The sequence below is a fragment of the Populus euphratica genome, unplaced genomic scaffold (assembly GCF_000495115.2).
Source record: "Populus euphratica unplaced genomic scaffold, PopEup_1.0 scaffold69.1, whole genome shotgun sequence".
NCBI classification, from domain to species: domain Eukaryota; kingdom Viridiplantae; phylum Streptophyta; class Magnoliopsida; order Malpighiales; family Salicaceae; genus Populus; species Populus euphratica.
Genome location: NW_011499947.1, coordinates 42,910 through 61,378, shown reverse-complemented (window position 1 = coordinate 61,378; position 18,469 = coordinate 42,910). Strand labels below are relative to the sequence as shown.

The window sequence follows — 18,469 nt, the reverse complement described above, 5'->3', positions numbered from 1 at the left end:
CATCATAACCCAAACTAATTCTTCCTGCTTATACCTTTAAAACATTATCATTTGCACAAATTAACAAATTTCCAGCCCTTCTATTTTCCTCTTCTCATGGCTGAACTTGAAGAAGGGAGAAATACCTTTAACCAAAATCAGTTTATCAAACCACAATTCTTCTCCTCCAATATTATTTTAACATAAACCCTAACTTGCACAAAATTGAAGATTTCCAATTCTGACCAAAATTTCTCAACCTAAACGAAATTAAAACAATAAAAGTACCTTACCACAAATAATTCAACGAGTCTGTCTCATTCCTTGCAACTTCTCCTCTTAAAATTTTCCTCTCTCTCTCAAAATCATTCTTTTTTCTCTCTACCCACACAGCCAACATCTCTCTCTCTCTCCAGGCCTCACTTAGTCTCCTAGTCCTTGGAACATTTTAGTGGTGACGAAGAAAATATAGAAATGACCATCTTCTTGGTTAGTATAGAATGCTTGACCCCAAAATATTCTGCCTGCTCCAATTCATTGATGATTTTGGTCTCCACATGCTCCAAGCAATGGACAAACGAGTCCAATTAACTCGTATCAAAACCTTTCATAGTTTCCCGAAGCTATGCTTTTCTTTTAGTGAGAGGACCATTGCTGGATTGAAGAGGTCATTGTTCAAGTGGCATGAGTAGATAATCAAACTTTCCTCGTACAAAGCCAGCAAACTTCTATGGTTTTGGGATTAAATAACAGCATGAGAATCAAGCCACATAAGCCATATAAATTAATTCTTAGAATACAGTTTAAACTATTAAGCTATTAAATTAAAACTATCATAATAGCCTAGCCCGACAAAATCCACTTAAAAAACATATTAAAGAGCAACATCACCTTATAATTTTGGGTTGGAATAGTTAACTTTGACACTTAGGATATAGCAAAAGAATAACGTTCTTTTGACATTAAAATTATTAATAGGTTACACTTGTTTTTAGTAAGATAAATTAGTTAGGGTAACCTTGGTCCCAACTTTCTCACAAGAAGATCTCTCCGGTGACCAAATCCAAAACCAGGAAAAAAATAAAAATGCCCGTGCTAACAAACAGATTACCAAGCTAAGTGAGTGTGGGAAAGGCTAGACGATATTTTAACAATAGAACGACAAAAAATGCAAAGTGGTCTTGTTGAAGACCCTGCAATTGTATATGTTTTAAGTCCTAAAATCCGTCTCATTTACCCTTTAAATTTCCTATTCTCTCGTATATCAACATAAATTATAAAACCTACAAAGTAACAAACTAGATTTTTCTCTTCCCACGCCTTCGACTGTCCAGATTATCCAAATCTAGTAGCCTTGATGATGAAGAAGCTGGCATTGGAGTTGATAAACCAACTGACTCTGGAATGTCGAGGTTGGCTCCCATGGACTGGCTTTCCATAGCACGCTTGATATCAAGTTCATGAAACTGTTGAACTTCAATTCTTACCTTGTCGATCTGCTCATTGGAGGATACATGTAAAATAACAGGTAAGAGCTAGCAGATGGTCCAAAGTAAACCTTTTGTCATATATGTAATTAATTGTTGCCATATGAGCAAAATATGAATCCAAATTAATTTACCAGTTCAATGTGGTGAATGGATGAATGTGCATCAGCTAGTTTTGTTTGCAGATCATCTAACTTTTTCTTTCGATATTCCTCATTCTCCATTTCATTCCCAATCTCTCCTAATCCTTTATACAAACCTGCAAGAGCAGTTGTGCTACAACCCAGATGAGATGATAACCAATAAACCAAATGAACTTGACAGGTATGGAATCATAGATATGAAAATCTCTCCAAAATAATCTAATCTAGTAGAAAAAGGAGATATTGTTCTCCAAGGCTAGCATTTTTAAATCAACAAATTAAAAACTTGTACATAATTTAGTCTTAAAAGGACTGCTTATCTCAACTAATTTAAGTATGAGTTAGGGTTCAAAAGAATTGCTATTTGTTTTCAAAGCAATAACTTTCAAGACAAATATATCTGAGGTCTTGCAGAATGGTCATGAGATTCAAAGTAGTATCATTTTTGGTTCAATTCCACCACCAGCATTTTATTCCCTAACAGCCCTCTCCCCGTAAAATCCAGAAGGAAAGGAATTTTACATCTTCAACACACATACTACATGACTGGCCATGGATTGCCACTTTATGACAGGTAAAATATTAAAGAGTCAACAACATCCACATTGTCTGTCCATTCTAGTAACATCCAGATAGAGAGTGGGAGATATATTGCACTTCAGAGCTGACTAGATCAAATCAAGAGCAAGGATTGAATGCAGAAAGCTATACCTGTCAGAACCGACAGCACCCAGATCTGAGTTGGGATATCATAAAGCTTCTTTGCCAGTGTAAGGGAAGATCTCAAGATCTCTCTGGCTTGCACAGTATCATGCAAAGCAAGAGCCAAATGTCCAAGGATTGTCAAATACTGTGCAATGAGTTGAAGGTTACCCATACTATTATGAGCAATCTGCAGGCCCTTGGCCAGCCGAGCTCTGCATGAACATCATTATTTTAGCACAGGAGGGGAGAGATGGAAAAGCAAAATTTAAAGATGAACCTCGAAACCATTTATTGAAAAGAATAAAAGTGTTACACACATCAAAAAAAATACAGGCAGGGGAGCAATATTTCTTAATCAATCTATATTTATACTTCTCCTAGCACCATTTAAGGTGTGCATGCCTTCCTTTCCACAGTTCACACCAATAATTCACTTCTGGTCCTCTCTCTCTCTCTCTTTTTTTCCCTGTGAATAAGTTCAACTCTATTGAAATTTTAAAAATATCCAGAAAACACTGCATAGTTTAAGCATTCAGGTGTCATATCCTAAGATAAATTGTTCATTTCAATCTTCCATAGCACTTAGTTCTTGCATTGGATAAAGAGAGAGAACAAAGCCTCGCATCCCCACAAAAGAAGTAAAATAGCTATTTTCTTCACTAACAATGACTTTACTAGTTACGTGTAGTTAAAGGATAGCATATAGATATAAGGATGTAGAATGGACAGGACATAAAAGCCATGAAAAATAATGGCCATATGCTATGCCAGCCAAACATCCTCCAGTTCAAACAAAACTTTCCATAGTGACGTTGTTAATAAGAGCCCAAGCATATACCGTGCTTCCTCATATTCGTCCTGCCTCATCAATAAAAGGCCATAAGCAAAAAGAACACTTGCTTGCTCTCGAACTCCTACAAAAGAATCCTTCATTCTGTAAATTGGTCCAATCAAATCAAGTGCCTGCACCAAACAAACTTAAATGTCAATAAGCTAAAGTAATGAAGAAATTTATTGCACTTGAAACTCACATTGCTATCTACAGAAGTAACATCAACATCATCATCATCATCATCATTATTAAAGGAGACATTTAACCTGTGATGATGATTCAGCATCACCAATGCAGATGTAAGAGACAGCTGCATAAACTTGGCACATAGCTTGCATTGACTTGCTCCCTGTTAGCTGCACAAACAGCATATTTGAAACACTGGTGGGTCATATCATAAAGATCTGCTTGTTAAGCAGAATAAACATTTGCATATGCAATAGCTAGCTTTTGCTGATTATAGCATTAGCTAAATAGAATGATGCTCATTATATGAACCCTATGCATCATTCAGACCATCGAAGTTGAAATTGGTTAGTAGTGGACCAACTGTAGTGTGACAGTAACAGCAATACCTTTGCAGCTTCAATGTAATGAAAAGCTGCTTCACTATAACAGCCAACAGAATGAGCATACTGCCCTCTCAGCATCTCAATTATACTCTCACAGGCCTGTAAAATTGTTGGAAAGCGAATGAACCACTCTTTCATTTGCACCAATGCCTGACAACATAGAGATCACGATAAGTATTTTGTTTAATAAACAGCAAACCAACGCCATTGGTTTGTAAAGTATGAAAGACCTGAAAACCAAAGAGCAGACTAAATCAAATTCTACTAGCCATTAAATAGTTGTGGTGGGTTAAAGTTCTGTTTATCAGTTGGAAAAAATAAGCAATTACTAACTGGACTCACCAATTCAAAGAGAAATTCTCAGTTGTGAAAGCTGGCTTCTTGCATGAGAGAGTGAACCAAAACATTTTAAGGTGAACCCAAAAGCAGAAAAAAAATCAATGCCTTAGTATAGGCACAGGTACGTTATACATTTGACTTGAGTGTCTTGTGTCTAACTGAATAAGTATATCCATTTAGTGTTATATCATATCATTGCCAGATATTGGTAACTCCTCTACAGCACTATGTTTAACAAGATAAAATTAAGGACTAGTACAAAATAAGCAATGAAAACATTTTAGCCCTTTTATTTGATCATTCCTGTTCAAATATCACATGATCAAGTTTATCAGTGAACTCAGCAACCCTACCAAAGGGTATAAGCAACTGCATCCATATGAAAATACTAAATTCGACAAATAGAAAGATAATCTTCGAACATAGAAGGTCTTGTGCCCAAATAGCACCCACCCCACAGGGCCCAAACTCACTTCTCCACATTCTCAGACAGAGAAAGAGAGAGACAAGTAGGAGGTGAAAAACACACACTACATGATAAACAATTGTACTGGAGGCACCACCCACCTACCTCTTGTGCTTCAACAAATTCAGATCTTGTGAGTTCCACGGCAACTTTGTTTTCAAGGAACTGCATTAAAAGCATTAGATACACACCAGCCATCCAAATGGCAGAGTGCTGCAAATCCACTTCTGCTCAATAGAAAATCCAGAAAGTTCATATAAGTGACCCAAAGGATGAAAGATACATCTTTTGAGCATCATGTAAGAATGAGGCTAACCTCTAACACCATCAGTTATTCCAAGCTTCACCAACTCCACTGCAAGACAATAACTAATCATGTTTCTGACTAGCACACATGGTCAATACTTGAATTGTAAAATCTAGCATTATTTAAAACGCCAAAATCTCTCATACTGACTGTCAAATTTATAAGAAGTAGGAGCTGCAATTCATTGAGGCAAGCCTAGAATATTTACTGAGCTAAAAATTTTAGACAAAGGAAAATCCAATGAAATGTTTTGCAAGCCCCAAAAATGCTTATCATATTAAAAAGAACTGTCAGAAGTGTGTGTCCACTTCAATTTAACCAAGGAAGTTTCAATAATTCAAAATGAAATATCAGTCTTAACTCAGATGGATGAGAACTGACACTAATATGGTAGCATGATTTTTATAAAATGCAACTAAAAAACCAAAAAGATGAAAGAAATGAAATTGGTCTTAGTTAAAAATATCAAACCTTGAATAGCACGCATCCCAGATTGAATTCGCTTTGCACACTCCTTAAAAAGTCCTCTTGGTCGACCAAATATGACCACCATAAGATCAACCAGAGCATAGACCGCACTTTTTGGCAACCATTCTCCATCAATGGGAGGTGGTGCCAACACAAGCTTCTCTTGCCATGGCCGTTTAGTATTTCCAAAATATGCAGGTTCCAGAGGTTGCTCAGCAGACCAATTCATGTTGTTCATACTTGAGATACGATCTTGAATTTGAGCTTGCTTTGAAGACAGTAAGGACCTCTCTCTGTTGGGTAAGTCAGGCCTGGAAAGACTTTGATTTAATGCATGGAGTTCATTGGTTAGTCTCTGTGCTTCCCGCATTTTCTGCGAGTCAGCCTTCATAGCAGCATCCAACTTGTCCACGTGCTGGTTGGCATTCTTATAGTCGCAGACATGAAGTTGATAAAATATGTGAAGTAGCTCATTGTAAAAAAGCAAACCAAGGCATTGTTCCCTCTTTCGTGCCACCAAAAAAAAAATGGAAACAAATTCCAATCATAAGGCCTAAATTACACTACAATCAAGATTCATTTAGCACAAATTATCAAAAAGAAAAAGAAAAAGAAAAAGAAAGACAAATTACTGACTCTATCAGGGCCTAATGATTCCCAAAGGTCGTCGCATCTACGAAGAGCAGACTGAACTGAATTATCATCGTACCATTGCATCAGATGCACGTGCAGTACCGAAGTTGCAAAAAACATCTAAGATTTGTATAGCAGATTAGTGAGATGGTAATGAGTAAAATAAACCAAGCATCGACACACACACACAAATATATATATATATATAACAGAAAATTAAAAATAACCTGTAACTCGGGATAACATAATTGAGAAGCAGAATCAAAACCAGATTCCAAAGCAGAGAAAGCAGAATGATAATCTCCTTCAATAATCAAAGCATTAGCCAGCTGAGAATTGAAATTGCAAGCCCATAACCTCACCGAAACCCTAAATAAATAAAAATTAAAATAAATAAACAAATGACAATATATTTTTACAAAAATATATAAATAAAATGAAAAAATGACTGCATACTCGGGAGGAAGGGAAGCGGTGAGGTCAAGAGCTTTAAGGAGGGTTTGTTTTTGAGGAGGAATAGCTCCAACGAGATGATAACACTGACTTAACAAGCTGAAAGTACGGAATTTTAAGTCGAAGCAAGAAGGAATCTGTTTGAGAAGAAGTTGGGAGCGTTCCAGGTGGGATTTTGCTTGATTCACGTTGTGAGAGTGCTTCAGCAGTAGTGTTGAGATGCGGAGACGGGTTTTCACCTCCACGATCGGTAAGAAAGACGCGTGGCTCTGACAGATGGCTTCAAGGCATTTCACTGCTTTTCCTATCTCTCCTTTCTTCTCCGCGTAATCTGCTAATCCCCATAGTCCCTCTGCTACTGCTTCCATTTTTTTTCTTTTTTAATTTAATTACATAATGAATATGTTGCAGATTCCATCCACCATTTTTAGGGATTTTTTTCAACTGCACGCCAGCAAGATTGTTGCTGAAACGACACCTCTTTCTTCAGCACGTTTACGACACGTCGTTTTTCGATTTTTAAAGCGGTTTATTTTCATCAAGGAGTCTTCATTTAGTCATTGCTTGGATAAAAAAAATATATTATTAATTTGTGCCCATTATTATTATTATTATTATTATTAAAATAAAATACCGATGACATGTTTGTAATTCTTTATATTAGATTCAATTCAAAATTTTTTATGAAATTTCATTTTTAAAATCATTTTTAATGTTAAAAATTGAGCTTGGGATTAAAATTAATCTCTAAAAATTATATAAAAATAAATTAGATATCAACTCCTCTCATTCACAACTCTAAATATATATTAAAAAAACTAGTTTTTTTTTTAAATAACCATTTCCTCACTTTTTTAGATACCTTGGAGAAATAAGATGAAGTTGATGAGACTAAATGGAAAATAAAATTAATTAAATTTCATATCTTACAAACATGTAAAATTAACTTCTTTATGAATTAAATACAAATTGAATATTATAAAATGAATTCAATTATAATAAAGAATTGATTTTGAACAAGCCATAAAAGATATTAGCAAACTATTATAACATACGTCGTTGTTTGCACACATATAATTTATTATATATATGTTTTTTTTTTTAATTTTGGTCATTGAAGTTTTTCCTTCTAGATTCAATTCTTTTGCTCTAATTTGTTAAATAAAGGCAGAATTGAAAGATTGAGGATCTAAATGGCAACTTCAAAGTTTTCAAAAGTTCAATTTTATCCTTATACTTTCCAATTTCCTTTTCTTTTTTTTTCAATCCCTTATGACTAAATTGATGGCCAATTGGCTCTAATTTGTTGAATAAGAGCATGGTTGAAAGATAAAGGGTCAAAGTGAAAAGGACAAGAACAATAGGAGGTGGCTTCAAAGTTCATGTGGAAAATTCTTTTTGGTTCTTATACTTTTCAATTTCTATTTTTTAGATTTTTAGTTGTTAAAATTTTAATTTTAGAACAAAATGTTATTTTTCTTACCTTTTGGTCTTTAGTATGAGAGAAGAGAGAAAGAATTGAAATTCTTGTAGTAAAGAGAGAAAGTCTCGAATGATACTGATTTAGCCCATGAAAAAATATCAATTTTAATATTAATGAGTTTCATTCAATGAAACGAATCTCACCTAGTGTTTATCTAATCTCAATCCAAAATTAGTCTCCCCATTATATGAAATAATATATCTAAAATTGTGAAGTTTTTTCATTCTAGGTTTTGAGACAAGTTTTTAGGGTTTTTGAGGTCATATACTAATTTATCAATGAGTATTTAGTGTTACGGGGTTAAAATATATTGAAAAATAGATTTTTATGTCAAAATTCCACCACCCTCCATTTAGTGGCTGGATTTTGGAGAAAATAAGACAAAATGTTGCTTGCATTTTCTTTTCAAAAATATAACCTTGAAAAAGAAACAAATAAAAATCAATCTAATCAAGTGAGTCTAGGTTGAAAGGTCAATGTGCCTAGACTTTTTTAAGCCTAAACGTGTTGGGCCAATAATAGCAGGCTCGTGTGTTTGGTACTCATTTTTTTTTATCTATTGTTTTTTTGTCCTTTTACTTTTTTCTTTTCATTTCATTCTTAAATTTTGGGTTTTTTTTTTAAATTCTAACACATTTTTAATAATTTTTTATGATGTTGTTTTTTACTATAATACAATTTAATTTTTACATAGTTTAAGAATTAGATTTTAATATTTTTCTCTTATGTGAGGAGGTTTTATTTTTGTGTAGTTCTACATAAAATTTGTTTTCTTTACTTTTATTCACTCACTTTTCTATGCATGACTTTTTTTTATTATCATTTTATTAAATAAAATAATAGTTATAAGGTATAAAATTATTGAATATAATTGAGTTTATAACTAGCGTTTTGAGATCATATATCTATATTCATAACTATCTCTTAACTTTTCAATTTAGTTTTTGGTTAAATATTATTTAGTTTTCATTTGATTTTCACATAAATGATGGCACTTTTTTTAATATATATATATAACCTTATATAATGTTTTTCCTTTGATTTATTCAATTAATTTTTAAGTGTGTTTTTATTTTTATTATCGTTTAATTAAATAAAAAATTGATTCTAATAAACTAATTTATTAAACATAATCGGGTACATGACCCATGTTACAAAATCAAATATTTTAATATACATTTATTTCTTAATTTTTTTCTAGTTTAGTCTTTAGTTATCGTTAATTTTTTTGGCATTTATTAACTAAAAATAATTTTTAATTTATTTAATTAAATGCATGTATCAACTTTTTAACTTACGCTTATGATTTTTTTTAAAAAAAACATTTTAAAAAATCTTGCATATTTATTTATTTTTGTGTTAAAAAAATTTATCTAACTTATGACAAAGGGCAAGTCATATAGATTGTAATAAACTAAAATCGAGTTGTTTTTTTTCTAAACAAAGTTACATAAATTATATATGTGACATAAAATATAATATATAAAAATAAAATATAGTAAGTCTTTTAAGAAATAAAAATTCTAGCATTAGATTGAACAACTTTAAAGGCGATAAAGTAATGTAACTTTCTAAGATATACATATCAATCTTTGCCATCATAGACCTTTTAATCTTTTTAAAAATAACCCTATCATTATCAATGTAAATAAAATCATCTACATATAAGCATACAAAAAACATATTTTCTCCATCTTTAATTTGAATAAAATTTTATGTTTATAATGATATCTTTTAAAAGTTTTTTTTAAAAAGCAAGTACTAATACGACTATATCAAGCTTTTAAAGCTTAATTTAGTCTATATAGAGCATTTTTCAATTCATACACCTTATGTTCATCATTTAATTTGACATAACCAAGAAATTGTTTAATAATTCCTTATTTTTATAGGTCTTCATGTAGAAAAGTTGATTTCACATCTAACTAGAAGATAAACTATAAATTTTGAGTTGCTAAAATAATAATCAATCTAATTACATCTTGCCTTGCAACCAAAGCAAAATCTTCTTTGTAATCAATAACATACTCGTGCTTGTAATCTTTAGCTACTAGTTGTGCTTTATATTTTTTGACTTTATCATTCTCCATTGACTTTTTCTTAAACACTAAATTTCATGCTTATGGTTTTTTATACTTTTTAAGCTTTATAAACTCCATATTATTTCTTTTAATGAAATCAATTTCATCATCCATTGTCTTTCATCACTTTGATTCTCTTACAACATCTTTAAAAGTCATAGGATCGCGATATGAGAATAACATAAAATAAGTAAGTGGATTATTAGATTGATCGATTTTAGTTTTCGCATAATTACTCATTCATGCAATGATCGATTTTAGTTTTCTTATAATCACTCATTCATGCATATCTTTTTCTAATATGATGTGATTATTGTTCATCATTTGCAAAGCCTACACATGTGCTTTGATCATTTATTGGTTGTGGTGCATCATTCATATATTTGTCTATTTTCTCATCATTATCTTTATCTAAATCCACTGAAATATTTTTTTTAACACCAATATTGCTCTATGAATAGTATTTGTTTTCATAAAAAAAATAACATCACGACTAATAATAAAATTTTGTTTAAGGTATTCATATAAAAAAACAACATTTCAATATACCTATGATACTTGAAGAATTTAACTTTTGATTTATCTATTATTTATGGCTTGTAAACTCTTGAATGATTGTCGTCATAACCTCTTCACCTTTTCTAAGAATTGGAAGGATATGTTTATTTACAATTGTTTTATTTAAGAATCTACCATTACTATTGCTCATACTCTTTCCTCTTCATCAACCATGTCTATATAAGGTAAAAAAAACAATTATTAGATGACACTTGCAAAGTTTGCACCTTCTTGTCTTGTTGATTCATTTTTTGCTTAAGAAAAATAATTTATAACCAACTCTCTATTGTTAATCCTAAGGTATTTTTTGCCTTTAAATCCTTTGATCTTTGCCTTTCTATCTCCATTTTTATGTTTGCTATTGTTGTTTCAGTTGGTGATTCAACTATTTTTTCATAAACAATTTGCCAATACTCCTTAAACCTTAAGAAGATTTTTATTTGTTAGAGAAAAATATAAATCATATATTAGCATCTCAATCTAATATCCTAAGTTGTTAGGTGATGTAAACACAAAAATAAAAAAGTAAATTAAAGATGAAAATGACTCCATCATCAATGCCAATTAATCGGTAGCGATATAATTCTTGACTATCGATTTGTGAATCGGTAGTGTCATACTTCTTGGCCGTCGATTTTTGAAGTGGCTATAACACAGTTCTTGGCTACCAATTTCTGAATCGATAGCGTCATAATTTTTTATTGTTGATGTAAACCTCCTAAAAAAATGAAAGTAAAAAATGACCCCACCCTTTATATGGATTGTTTGTTTGCAATTAATAAGATGTGATAAATATTATAGTCATTAGCCTAAGCCCAAAATAGGGGAAGCTTAGAATGAGGTCAATTTTTAGCTACATGCTAAACCCAAGTGGAATTGGGTTCAGCTGTAGGTTAAACCTAAAAGGAGCTAAGCACGAATATGTCTTGAAGTTGGGCGTGGGGCACAAACGCGCTCGAGTCCAAGTTAGAGTTGGATGTGAACTCGTCCTGACCTAACTTACAGTTAGGCATGGACGTGTCAAAGCTTAGCTTAGAGGTAGGCATGAACTCTTGACCCAACTTTAAGGTGGGCATAGATGTATTTTGGTCTAACTTAGAGTTGGACGTGATACAAGATTGAGCATGAAGAAATCATAACCCAATTTTGGGTTAAGGCTTTTATGTGATGGTATTTAAATGTGAGAGGTTTTTAGAATACCATGACCCATCACATAATATTTAATGTGTATTTGACAATGCATTAGTTCCTATGGTTGTGATTTAAAAGAATATTTTTAATTATGGTTTTTAAAAAATAGTTTAAAATACACATGTTTGATTAAAACTGTTGTGAGATAAATTTTTATATATAAACTAAATGAAAACAGGTGTATATGAATGAAAAATAATTTTAATTTTTATAAAACTTGTTGTAACCCAATTTTGATCCATTGACTTTTAATTTAATTTTATAGGGTTTAAAATATAAAATTAAAAGATCAGAGATTTATTTCGATGAAAAGTATGATGTGTCAACTTGCGTGAAAACTAAAAACTATAATGTGTTTTTTTCATTCTATCCTTAACCTTAAGATAATCCTTATTTTCAAGATAATGATAGTTGTCTATTTTTGAATTTGATTATAATTCAAACTTAAAAAATAAAAATGAGTTTGATAGAAACTTTAGTTCTCGCATGTGAAGAAACTCTTGTACTATAAATATTGATTTTAGTGTATAAAAAAAAAGAAAAAAAATTAAAGAGAGATGCTTAAAAAAAAAAACCTCAGAGGTAAAGAACACCTGGGAGAAAACTATTACCAAAAAACCTACATAAATAAATAAATAAAAGACATTTACCACAAAAAAAAAAAAAAGGCACGGCCGCCGCTGCCCCCTCTCACCAGTTTCTTTCCTCCTCTTCTCCCCCCAGTCACCAAAAACAGCCAGAGTAAGCCCTCCGTGGCTTTTCTTTTCCTCTCTGGCTTTGAGACCAAAACCGCCACCACGCCAGCCTTGGCCTCCCCTCTGAGCAACAGTGACATTCTCAGCCATGGCAGTCGAAAGGGAATGCCCCCTTACAGTGCACAACGGACCAAACCGTCAGCTCTTCCTCACGTCAACAAGAGCATCTCATCGAGTCTACGAATCACTTCTTCCTCAGGCTAACAGTTCCGCCAGCAGTCCACCAGTGCAACTTCTTTCTGTTTCACTCGTTCTCCAAAGCATCGTGACCCTCGCCAAATAACGGTCCTCCTCCAGCAATGCGAACAACAGCTGCCTATTCGTCTCCTGTGTGTTAGCCGTTGTTTTCAGCAGCCGCGGACCACAGCCACAGCAGTAAGCTTCCTTTCTTCGGTCCAACACTCCAAGTAGGCCAGGTCTCCCTCTTCAGCAACAACTACACCATAACCTGAGCTCTCCAGAGGAGAACCACAATAGAGGACCAAAATAGAGGAGAAAGAAGGGAAGCAGAAGAAAACCGAGAAAACCAGTGGACGGACAGAGGAAACCAGAGAACAAAACAAGAGGAACAACACTGGGGGGCCGAACGAAGAATATAAACACAGACGCAGAGAGACAAATACAGAGAGAGAGAACAGGCGACCCAAGAAAGTGAAAGATGAGAAGAAGCAGAGGAGGGAGGAGGAACCGAGGGATCCAAAGCAAGCCACCGTCTTTGATTTCGCCTCCCTGCATCAGGTAAGTTCTTTGCTTGCCCCCCCTCCTGCATTATAATTCACGTTAGTAGCTGTGAATTATAATTCATTTGCAACTGTAGCAAGTGAATTATAATTCACTTGTTTCTGTGCTAGTTAGCCGGGTGACTAGCGTAGCCAGTGACCAGACTGGGAAGGTTGGGTTTACAGCCATGTAGGCTGGATCAGATTCATTCCAAATAAATAAAAAAGATATAATAAAAAATAATTTTTTATTTTTTATCTATAATTTTACAGATTTATTTATTAGCACTAGAAATTATACCATATTTTATAGGTTACATAATATTTATTAGCGTTAGAGTTCAAAATATTTATATATAAATATTTATTAACACTTGAATTGAGAATATTATAAAATAAACATGAGAACAGAACACAAACAAACAATAAATAAAAAAGATATAATAAAAAATAAGTTTTTATTTTTTATATATAATTTTACAGATTTATTTATTGTCACTAGAAATTATACCATATTTTGTAGATTACATAATATTTATTAGTGTTAGAGTTAAAAATATTTATATATAAATATTTACTAACATTAAAGTTGAGAATATTATAGAATAAACATGAGAACAGAACACAAACAAACTTTTAATAATTTTAAACAAAATCAATACATCTTGTTTTAGGAAAAATACTTAACGGATAATAGTATTTTTTCTTTTGTATAATCAATCCTAAACTATAAAATTTTTATTAATCAGTTAGTATTCCTAATAATTATAATATTAGATAACAATTTTTTAATAAAATTATTTTTATAAAAGAATTAGATACTATATATATTTTTTTCAAATTTAAATTATATTTTTAATCGTTCCGGATATAACAAAACTAAAATTTAAAATACAATCATGCATGAGATTTAGTGCAAAAAGTATAAGCTATTTAACTCATTAAACGGGTTTTTCCATGTAGTTGGGTAAAAGCAGTCAAGGAATTAAAATAACCATCAGGGACTTACATGCACCTCATCCGGGGCACATGACAAAGTGGAGTCTCCTCCCAGTTCGAACTCGAATCACGTTACTAACATGCTATGAATCCTTAGTTTTAAAATACAATCATGCATGAGATCAGACCAAGGCCAGACTAGTCACTTGGCTTTTCCCATGGAATCAAGATTCAAGCCTCTCTCAAAAATCAGAAGTGATTTATTTATTAATAGAGAAAAATAATGATAAAGCCGGTGCGAGTGCTGCTGCCCTCTCTCGCTTTCGCTCATAGCATTACCATTGACAGTTGCCTTCTTCCTTTTCTTCGTCCCCAGGATTATTCTTCCTCAAAGGGATTCAGACCTATTTCCACCACCATCAACACCACCAAGGTAAAACGAAGAAAACCCTTCTTCTCTTTTTCTTACCATTTAGTTATTAATGAATTATGATTTTAATCATCCTGATACTCCCTGACTAGATGTCAACGGCGACGGAAAGCTATCAGTTCGGGCCTTACAAAATAGACCCAAAAGAAGTGTTCTACTCCACCCATCTTTCCTATGCTATGGTCAACCTCCGTCCCCTTCTTCCTGGTTTGTTCTCTATTCCACTCCTCTCCACTTCGCACCCTTTTCCCTTTTCGATTTTCATTTGCTTTCTATAGTTTGGAACCTCGAATATAGTAGACTCAATTTTGTACTCAAACTTTATTTTTTTGTATCAATTTTACCATCATACTATTTTGATTTCTCAATAAGGGTTTCTGTTACAATCACTCAATGGAAAATGTTGAGTTTAACAGTCCTTTTTTAACGAAAAAAAGAATAAGAAGTACAATATGGATGAAAAGTCGTAAAATGGATAGAAGTTAAGTTGAGACTAGCTTTGTAGTTGGATGGTAATTTTGAGATTTGCCCCTTTGTCCCCTCCTTTGCTGATAAGTTGGTTATGATTAAAGAAAAATCTTTTTTCTTCAAATGATAATTTCAAACAAACACGAGCTGTAACAATATTTCATGCCTTTCTAATAGTTTAAAAATGTTGGAGTATAATGTTTGTATCCTAGCAAGCCAAAATTGCATTCCTGAATGAGTTTAGTTGATAACTAAACTGAAAAGCTTATGAATTGTTTCATTTGTGGATTAATTTTGGTTTTGAGTCAACCTCAAGAATGCATTTTTTTTGTTAATTATATATTATACAAGATTTTACTATCTCAAAGTAGTTTTTAACTGAGCTTAAAATGCAAAATCTTGTTTGATTTGCATGTTCTTGTGTCTCTTTTACGTCCATGTTTGAATTTGTTGCTTTTTAATCAATTTCAGCTTTGTTTAGTGTTGATCAAGGAGTCAGTTACTAATCTTTTGGGACAATGCACTTATTTAAATTCTCAGATGGGAAATTTTGCTATGTATAGCTATCAAATATTTGGAAAGTAGGGTGATTAAACCATGATGTTGGTAAATTTTTGTGTTTGGAAAGTAGGGTGATTAAACCATGATGGTAAATTTTTGAAAAAGTATGTTTCTTTTATGTGTTAATCTGTTTTTGTTTTTTTGGTGATGTGCTGATTGCATTTCATAATAGGATTTTTTATAGATCACATTTCTATAGTTTTTAGTGCCTCAATTTGTATTAAGATTAAGATTGCAATACAATTTTCTTTCGGTATTAATTATGTTGCTTTGTTTTTATGTAAAGTCAAACTATTTAGAGTGATCCTAGCTGCTTTTGGTTGAGAATCGAGAATGCATGGAAAAAAGACTCTTAACCTGCTGGGAGGGACTTTATGAGTTTTGTTATATATATCAATTCTTTTTTGAAAATGACAAAGTGAAATTTCTTGAAGCTCCCAATCTTTCTATACTTTTATTTATTTTAGTTCAGTTTTTATTTTTCATTGCATGTGATTTATAAAGTTTTAATCTTGGAACGAAAAAGAGTATTCATTAAATTCACATTACAATTGTTGTCTGGATTCAAGGAAAATGAAAAATTACCATTACGGATACTGAGCATCTTTTCGTGAGTATTGTTAAAAACATCATGCTTTCTTGTGTTTTGCTTTCCATTTTGCGCTTTGTAGCTGGTGCGAAGTCATTTTATATCTGTATTAACAAACTACAGTGGATTTTTTCCCCTCCTTTGGTCAATAACAAGTTTAACTAATTAGCATCACTGGAGAATGAGTGATTAATGGTCCAATTGAACAAGGAAGACTGAAAGCAATTAAAGATCCAGATTCACCAAATAATATCATCAGAAAAGTTTTCACCGATAAGCAAATAGATATCCATCAAATGTGCACAATTGTGTGTGCTCTATTTGATTTATTTTGCTTTTCTGTATTCTTGCTATAACTGAACTCTCTTCTCATTTTGATTCATGTCACTTTTCCTTTGCAGGTCATATCCTTTTTCAGTCAAAAGTTTGAATGATTTGTTGGGATTTATCTGCACAGGATCAAATTTTTTCTCATGAAATTCTCCTGGATGAACTGTTTGAGAAATAAGCAGTGCTGAATCAATGCAATATATTTTTATTTGCGTTGTGCATCAATGAAATTATGGACAGATATGCTATTATGCTCCTGTAGTACAACTCAAAAAGCTTGAACAATAGGAAAACCCTTTGTGAGTATATGCATGTAAATCGCAGTAACATTGTGCACATATATTTCGGAGTTTAGAAAACTTTATGAATTGTCTGTTTACTGGCAAACTGACCCTGTCCAAATGACCATTAGGATCACCAGGGAAAAAAAGCAGAGAGCAATCAGTAGATTCATTCTCTGGCTTAGTTTAATTTATGTTTCAATATCTGTTTAGCTTGGCCTGGCTTGGGCAGTAATGCTGATCCTTTTGAGCATATAAGAATTGGATTTGATGCACACAGCCTCTTGAACAAAGTTTATAAGCAAGAGTTTGACTATCGTACATGTGTGAACTGACTGAAGTGCATGCCATTAGTACCAGTATGTCCAGAAGACTGGAAGCACTTACAATTTGCATATGCATTCAGCATTTATACAAAGACATCGTAAGACAACATAACATAGCTGAAAGTATCTCATGTGGTGGTCATTTCATGAATGGTAGTATGCCCTTGGAATGTTGGTCAAATTTCTTGATGGTTTATAATTTGATTCAATTTATTATGCATAATACACCTTGTTGAGTGGTCGATTTTGTTGGCTTGACCTTTTGTACATGTGCTTGTCTGCCCAAGGCGTGAAGTGAAGCGCTTTGTTGATCTAACTGCTGATGAGACCAGTGATTTGTGGTTCACGGCAAAGAAGGTTGGCAGTCAGCTCGAGAGATTTCACAGTGCAACCTCGCTCACATTTGCCATCCAAGTAAGAAAGTTCCTCATAAACTCATGCTATCTCTTCTTTTTTTGTGTTAGAACATAGGATGAGTGTTCTTGCTTGTTATCACAGCCACTAGGTGATCAAAGCATGCTGTGTGTGTTTGAACACTAACCACTTGAAGTTTGTTGGTGCTTTAGGATGGGCCGCAGGCAGGACAGACTGTGCCTCATGTTCACATTCACATCATACCAAGGAAAGGTGGCGACTTTGAGAAGAATGATGAGATATATGATGCAGTAAGTTGTAGAATATCCTTCATTATTTGTGCCTGAACCTGATCTATATGCTCCAAAATGAGTGTAACAAATAATTCTGTCTGTGTCATTTAGATTGATGAGAAGGAAAAGGAATTAAAGCAGAAGCTGGATTTAGACAAGGAAAGGAGTGACAGAAGCATGGAGGAGATGGCTCAAGAGGCAGATGATTACAGATTGCTTTTCTTGTAGATGATCCATCAAAAGAGACTTGTTAAAAGAAGGAAGTTGGAACCTATAGTTTCCTTTACTATCCAATGCATTAGTTCGAACATTTGATTCTTAGTTAAAAACCTGATTTGAATTGCAGATTTTAAAGGGAAAATAACTAGTAGATGTTATGAATACGTTTTCTTACATTACACAATTTGGTCGACGTTAACATCTTTTGTTTTTAAGGTATTCCAGGAATGATGATGCTATGTCTTATATATTTGCCTTTTTTTTTTTTGACGGTCAAGTTGTCATTAGACAAGCATGTGTATCAATTGATATTATTAACAAATGGAGAAGGCTGCGTCTGCAAGGCATTCAATTTCAGACACAGTAATTCATCGAATTGGTGGAAATCACTGGCTTACCAATTAATTTCTCACGGTATCTAAAGCAATGAATATTTGCGCTTGACAATTCAGTAATTGTCATTCAGAAAGGAGCAATCATCATTTTTGGTTGCCTGGTGCAAATAATT

General features: G+C 32.9%; 2 protein-coding genes across 3 annotated transcripts; one reads left to right on the top strand and one right to left on the bottom strand.

Annotated features, from left to right (window-relative positions):
- Window positions 1-912: 912 nt before the first annotated feature.
- LOC105137639 (Tetratricopeptide repeat (TPR)-like superfamily protein) lies at window positions 913-6,869 on the bottom strand. 2 transcript variants are annotated; one of them, XM_011043446.1, is made up of 12 exons: window positions 6,388-6,869; window positions 6,159-6,300; window positions 5,935-6,051; window positions 5,302-5,803; window positions 4,840-4,878; window positions 4,629-4,750; window positions 3,722-3,868; window positions 3,413-3,502; window positions 3,153-3,277; window positions 2,321-2,526; window positions 1,601-1,725; window positions 913-1,475 (listed from the first exon to the last, which is right to left on the bottom strand). In XM_011043446.1, exons 1-12 carry the CDS (start codon window positions 6,750-6,752, stop codon window positions 1,278-1,280), a joined length of 2,178 nt encoding a protein of 725 aa, XP_011041748.1. In that variant the 5' UTR covers window positions 6,753-6,869; the 3' UTR covers window positions 913-1,277. The 2 variants fall into 2 exon arrangements, with proteins under 2 accessions (XP_011041748.1, XP_011041749.1); XM_011043447.1 differs by having other exon boundaries at window positions 3,722-3,817.
- Window positions 6,870-14,319: 7,450 nt separating this feature from the next.
- On the top strand, window positions 14,320-18,228 carry FHIT (FRAGILE HISTIDINE TRIAD). Its single transcript, XM_011043440.1, has 5 exons — window positions 14,320-14,543; window positions 14,633-14,749; window positions 17,363-17,509; window positions 17,662-17,760; window positions 17,854-18,228. Exons 1-5 carry the CDS (start codon window positions 14,394-14,396, stop codon window positions 17,968-17,970), a joined length of 630 nt encoding a protein of 209 aa, XP_011041742.1. The 5' UTR covers window positions 14,320-14,393; the 3' UTR covers window positions 17,971-18,228.
- The last annotated feature ends 241 nt before the right edge of the window (window positions 18,229-18,469 follow it).

Bases quoted from the DNA above. Each gene is read 5' to 3' on its own strand.
- LOC105137639 (XM_011043446.1), bottom strand. From the start codon at position 6,752: ATGGAAGCAGTAGCAGAGGGACTATGGGGATTAGCAGATTACGCGGAG. The intron at 6,052-6,158 runs GTTATTTTTAAT...TACAAATCTTAG, and splicing joins TATGTTATCCCGAGTTACAG to ATGTTTTTTGCAACTTCGGT. The intron at 5,804-5,934 runs GTCAGTAATTTG...GTGGCACGAAAG, and splicing joins AATCATTAGGCCCTGATAGA to AGGGAACAATGCCTTGGTTT.
- FHIT (XM_011043440.1), top strand. From the start codon at position 14,394: ATGATAAAGCCGGTGCGAGTGCTGCTGCCCTCTCTCGCTTTCGCTCAT. The intron at 14,544-14,632 runs GTAAAACGAAGA...CTCCCTGACTAG, and splicing joins CCACCATCAACACCACCAAG to ATGTCAACGGCGACGGAAAG. The intron at 17,510-17,661 runs GTAAGAAAGTTC...TTGGTGCTTTAG, and splicing joins CGCTCACATTTGCCATCCAA to GATGGGCCGCAGGCAGGACA.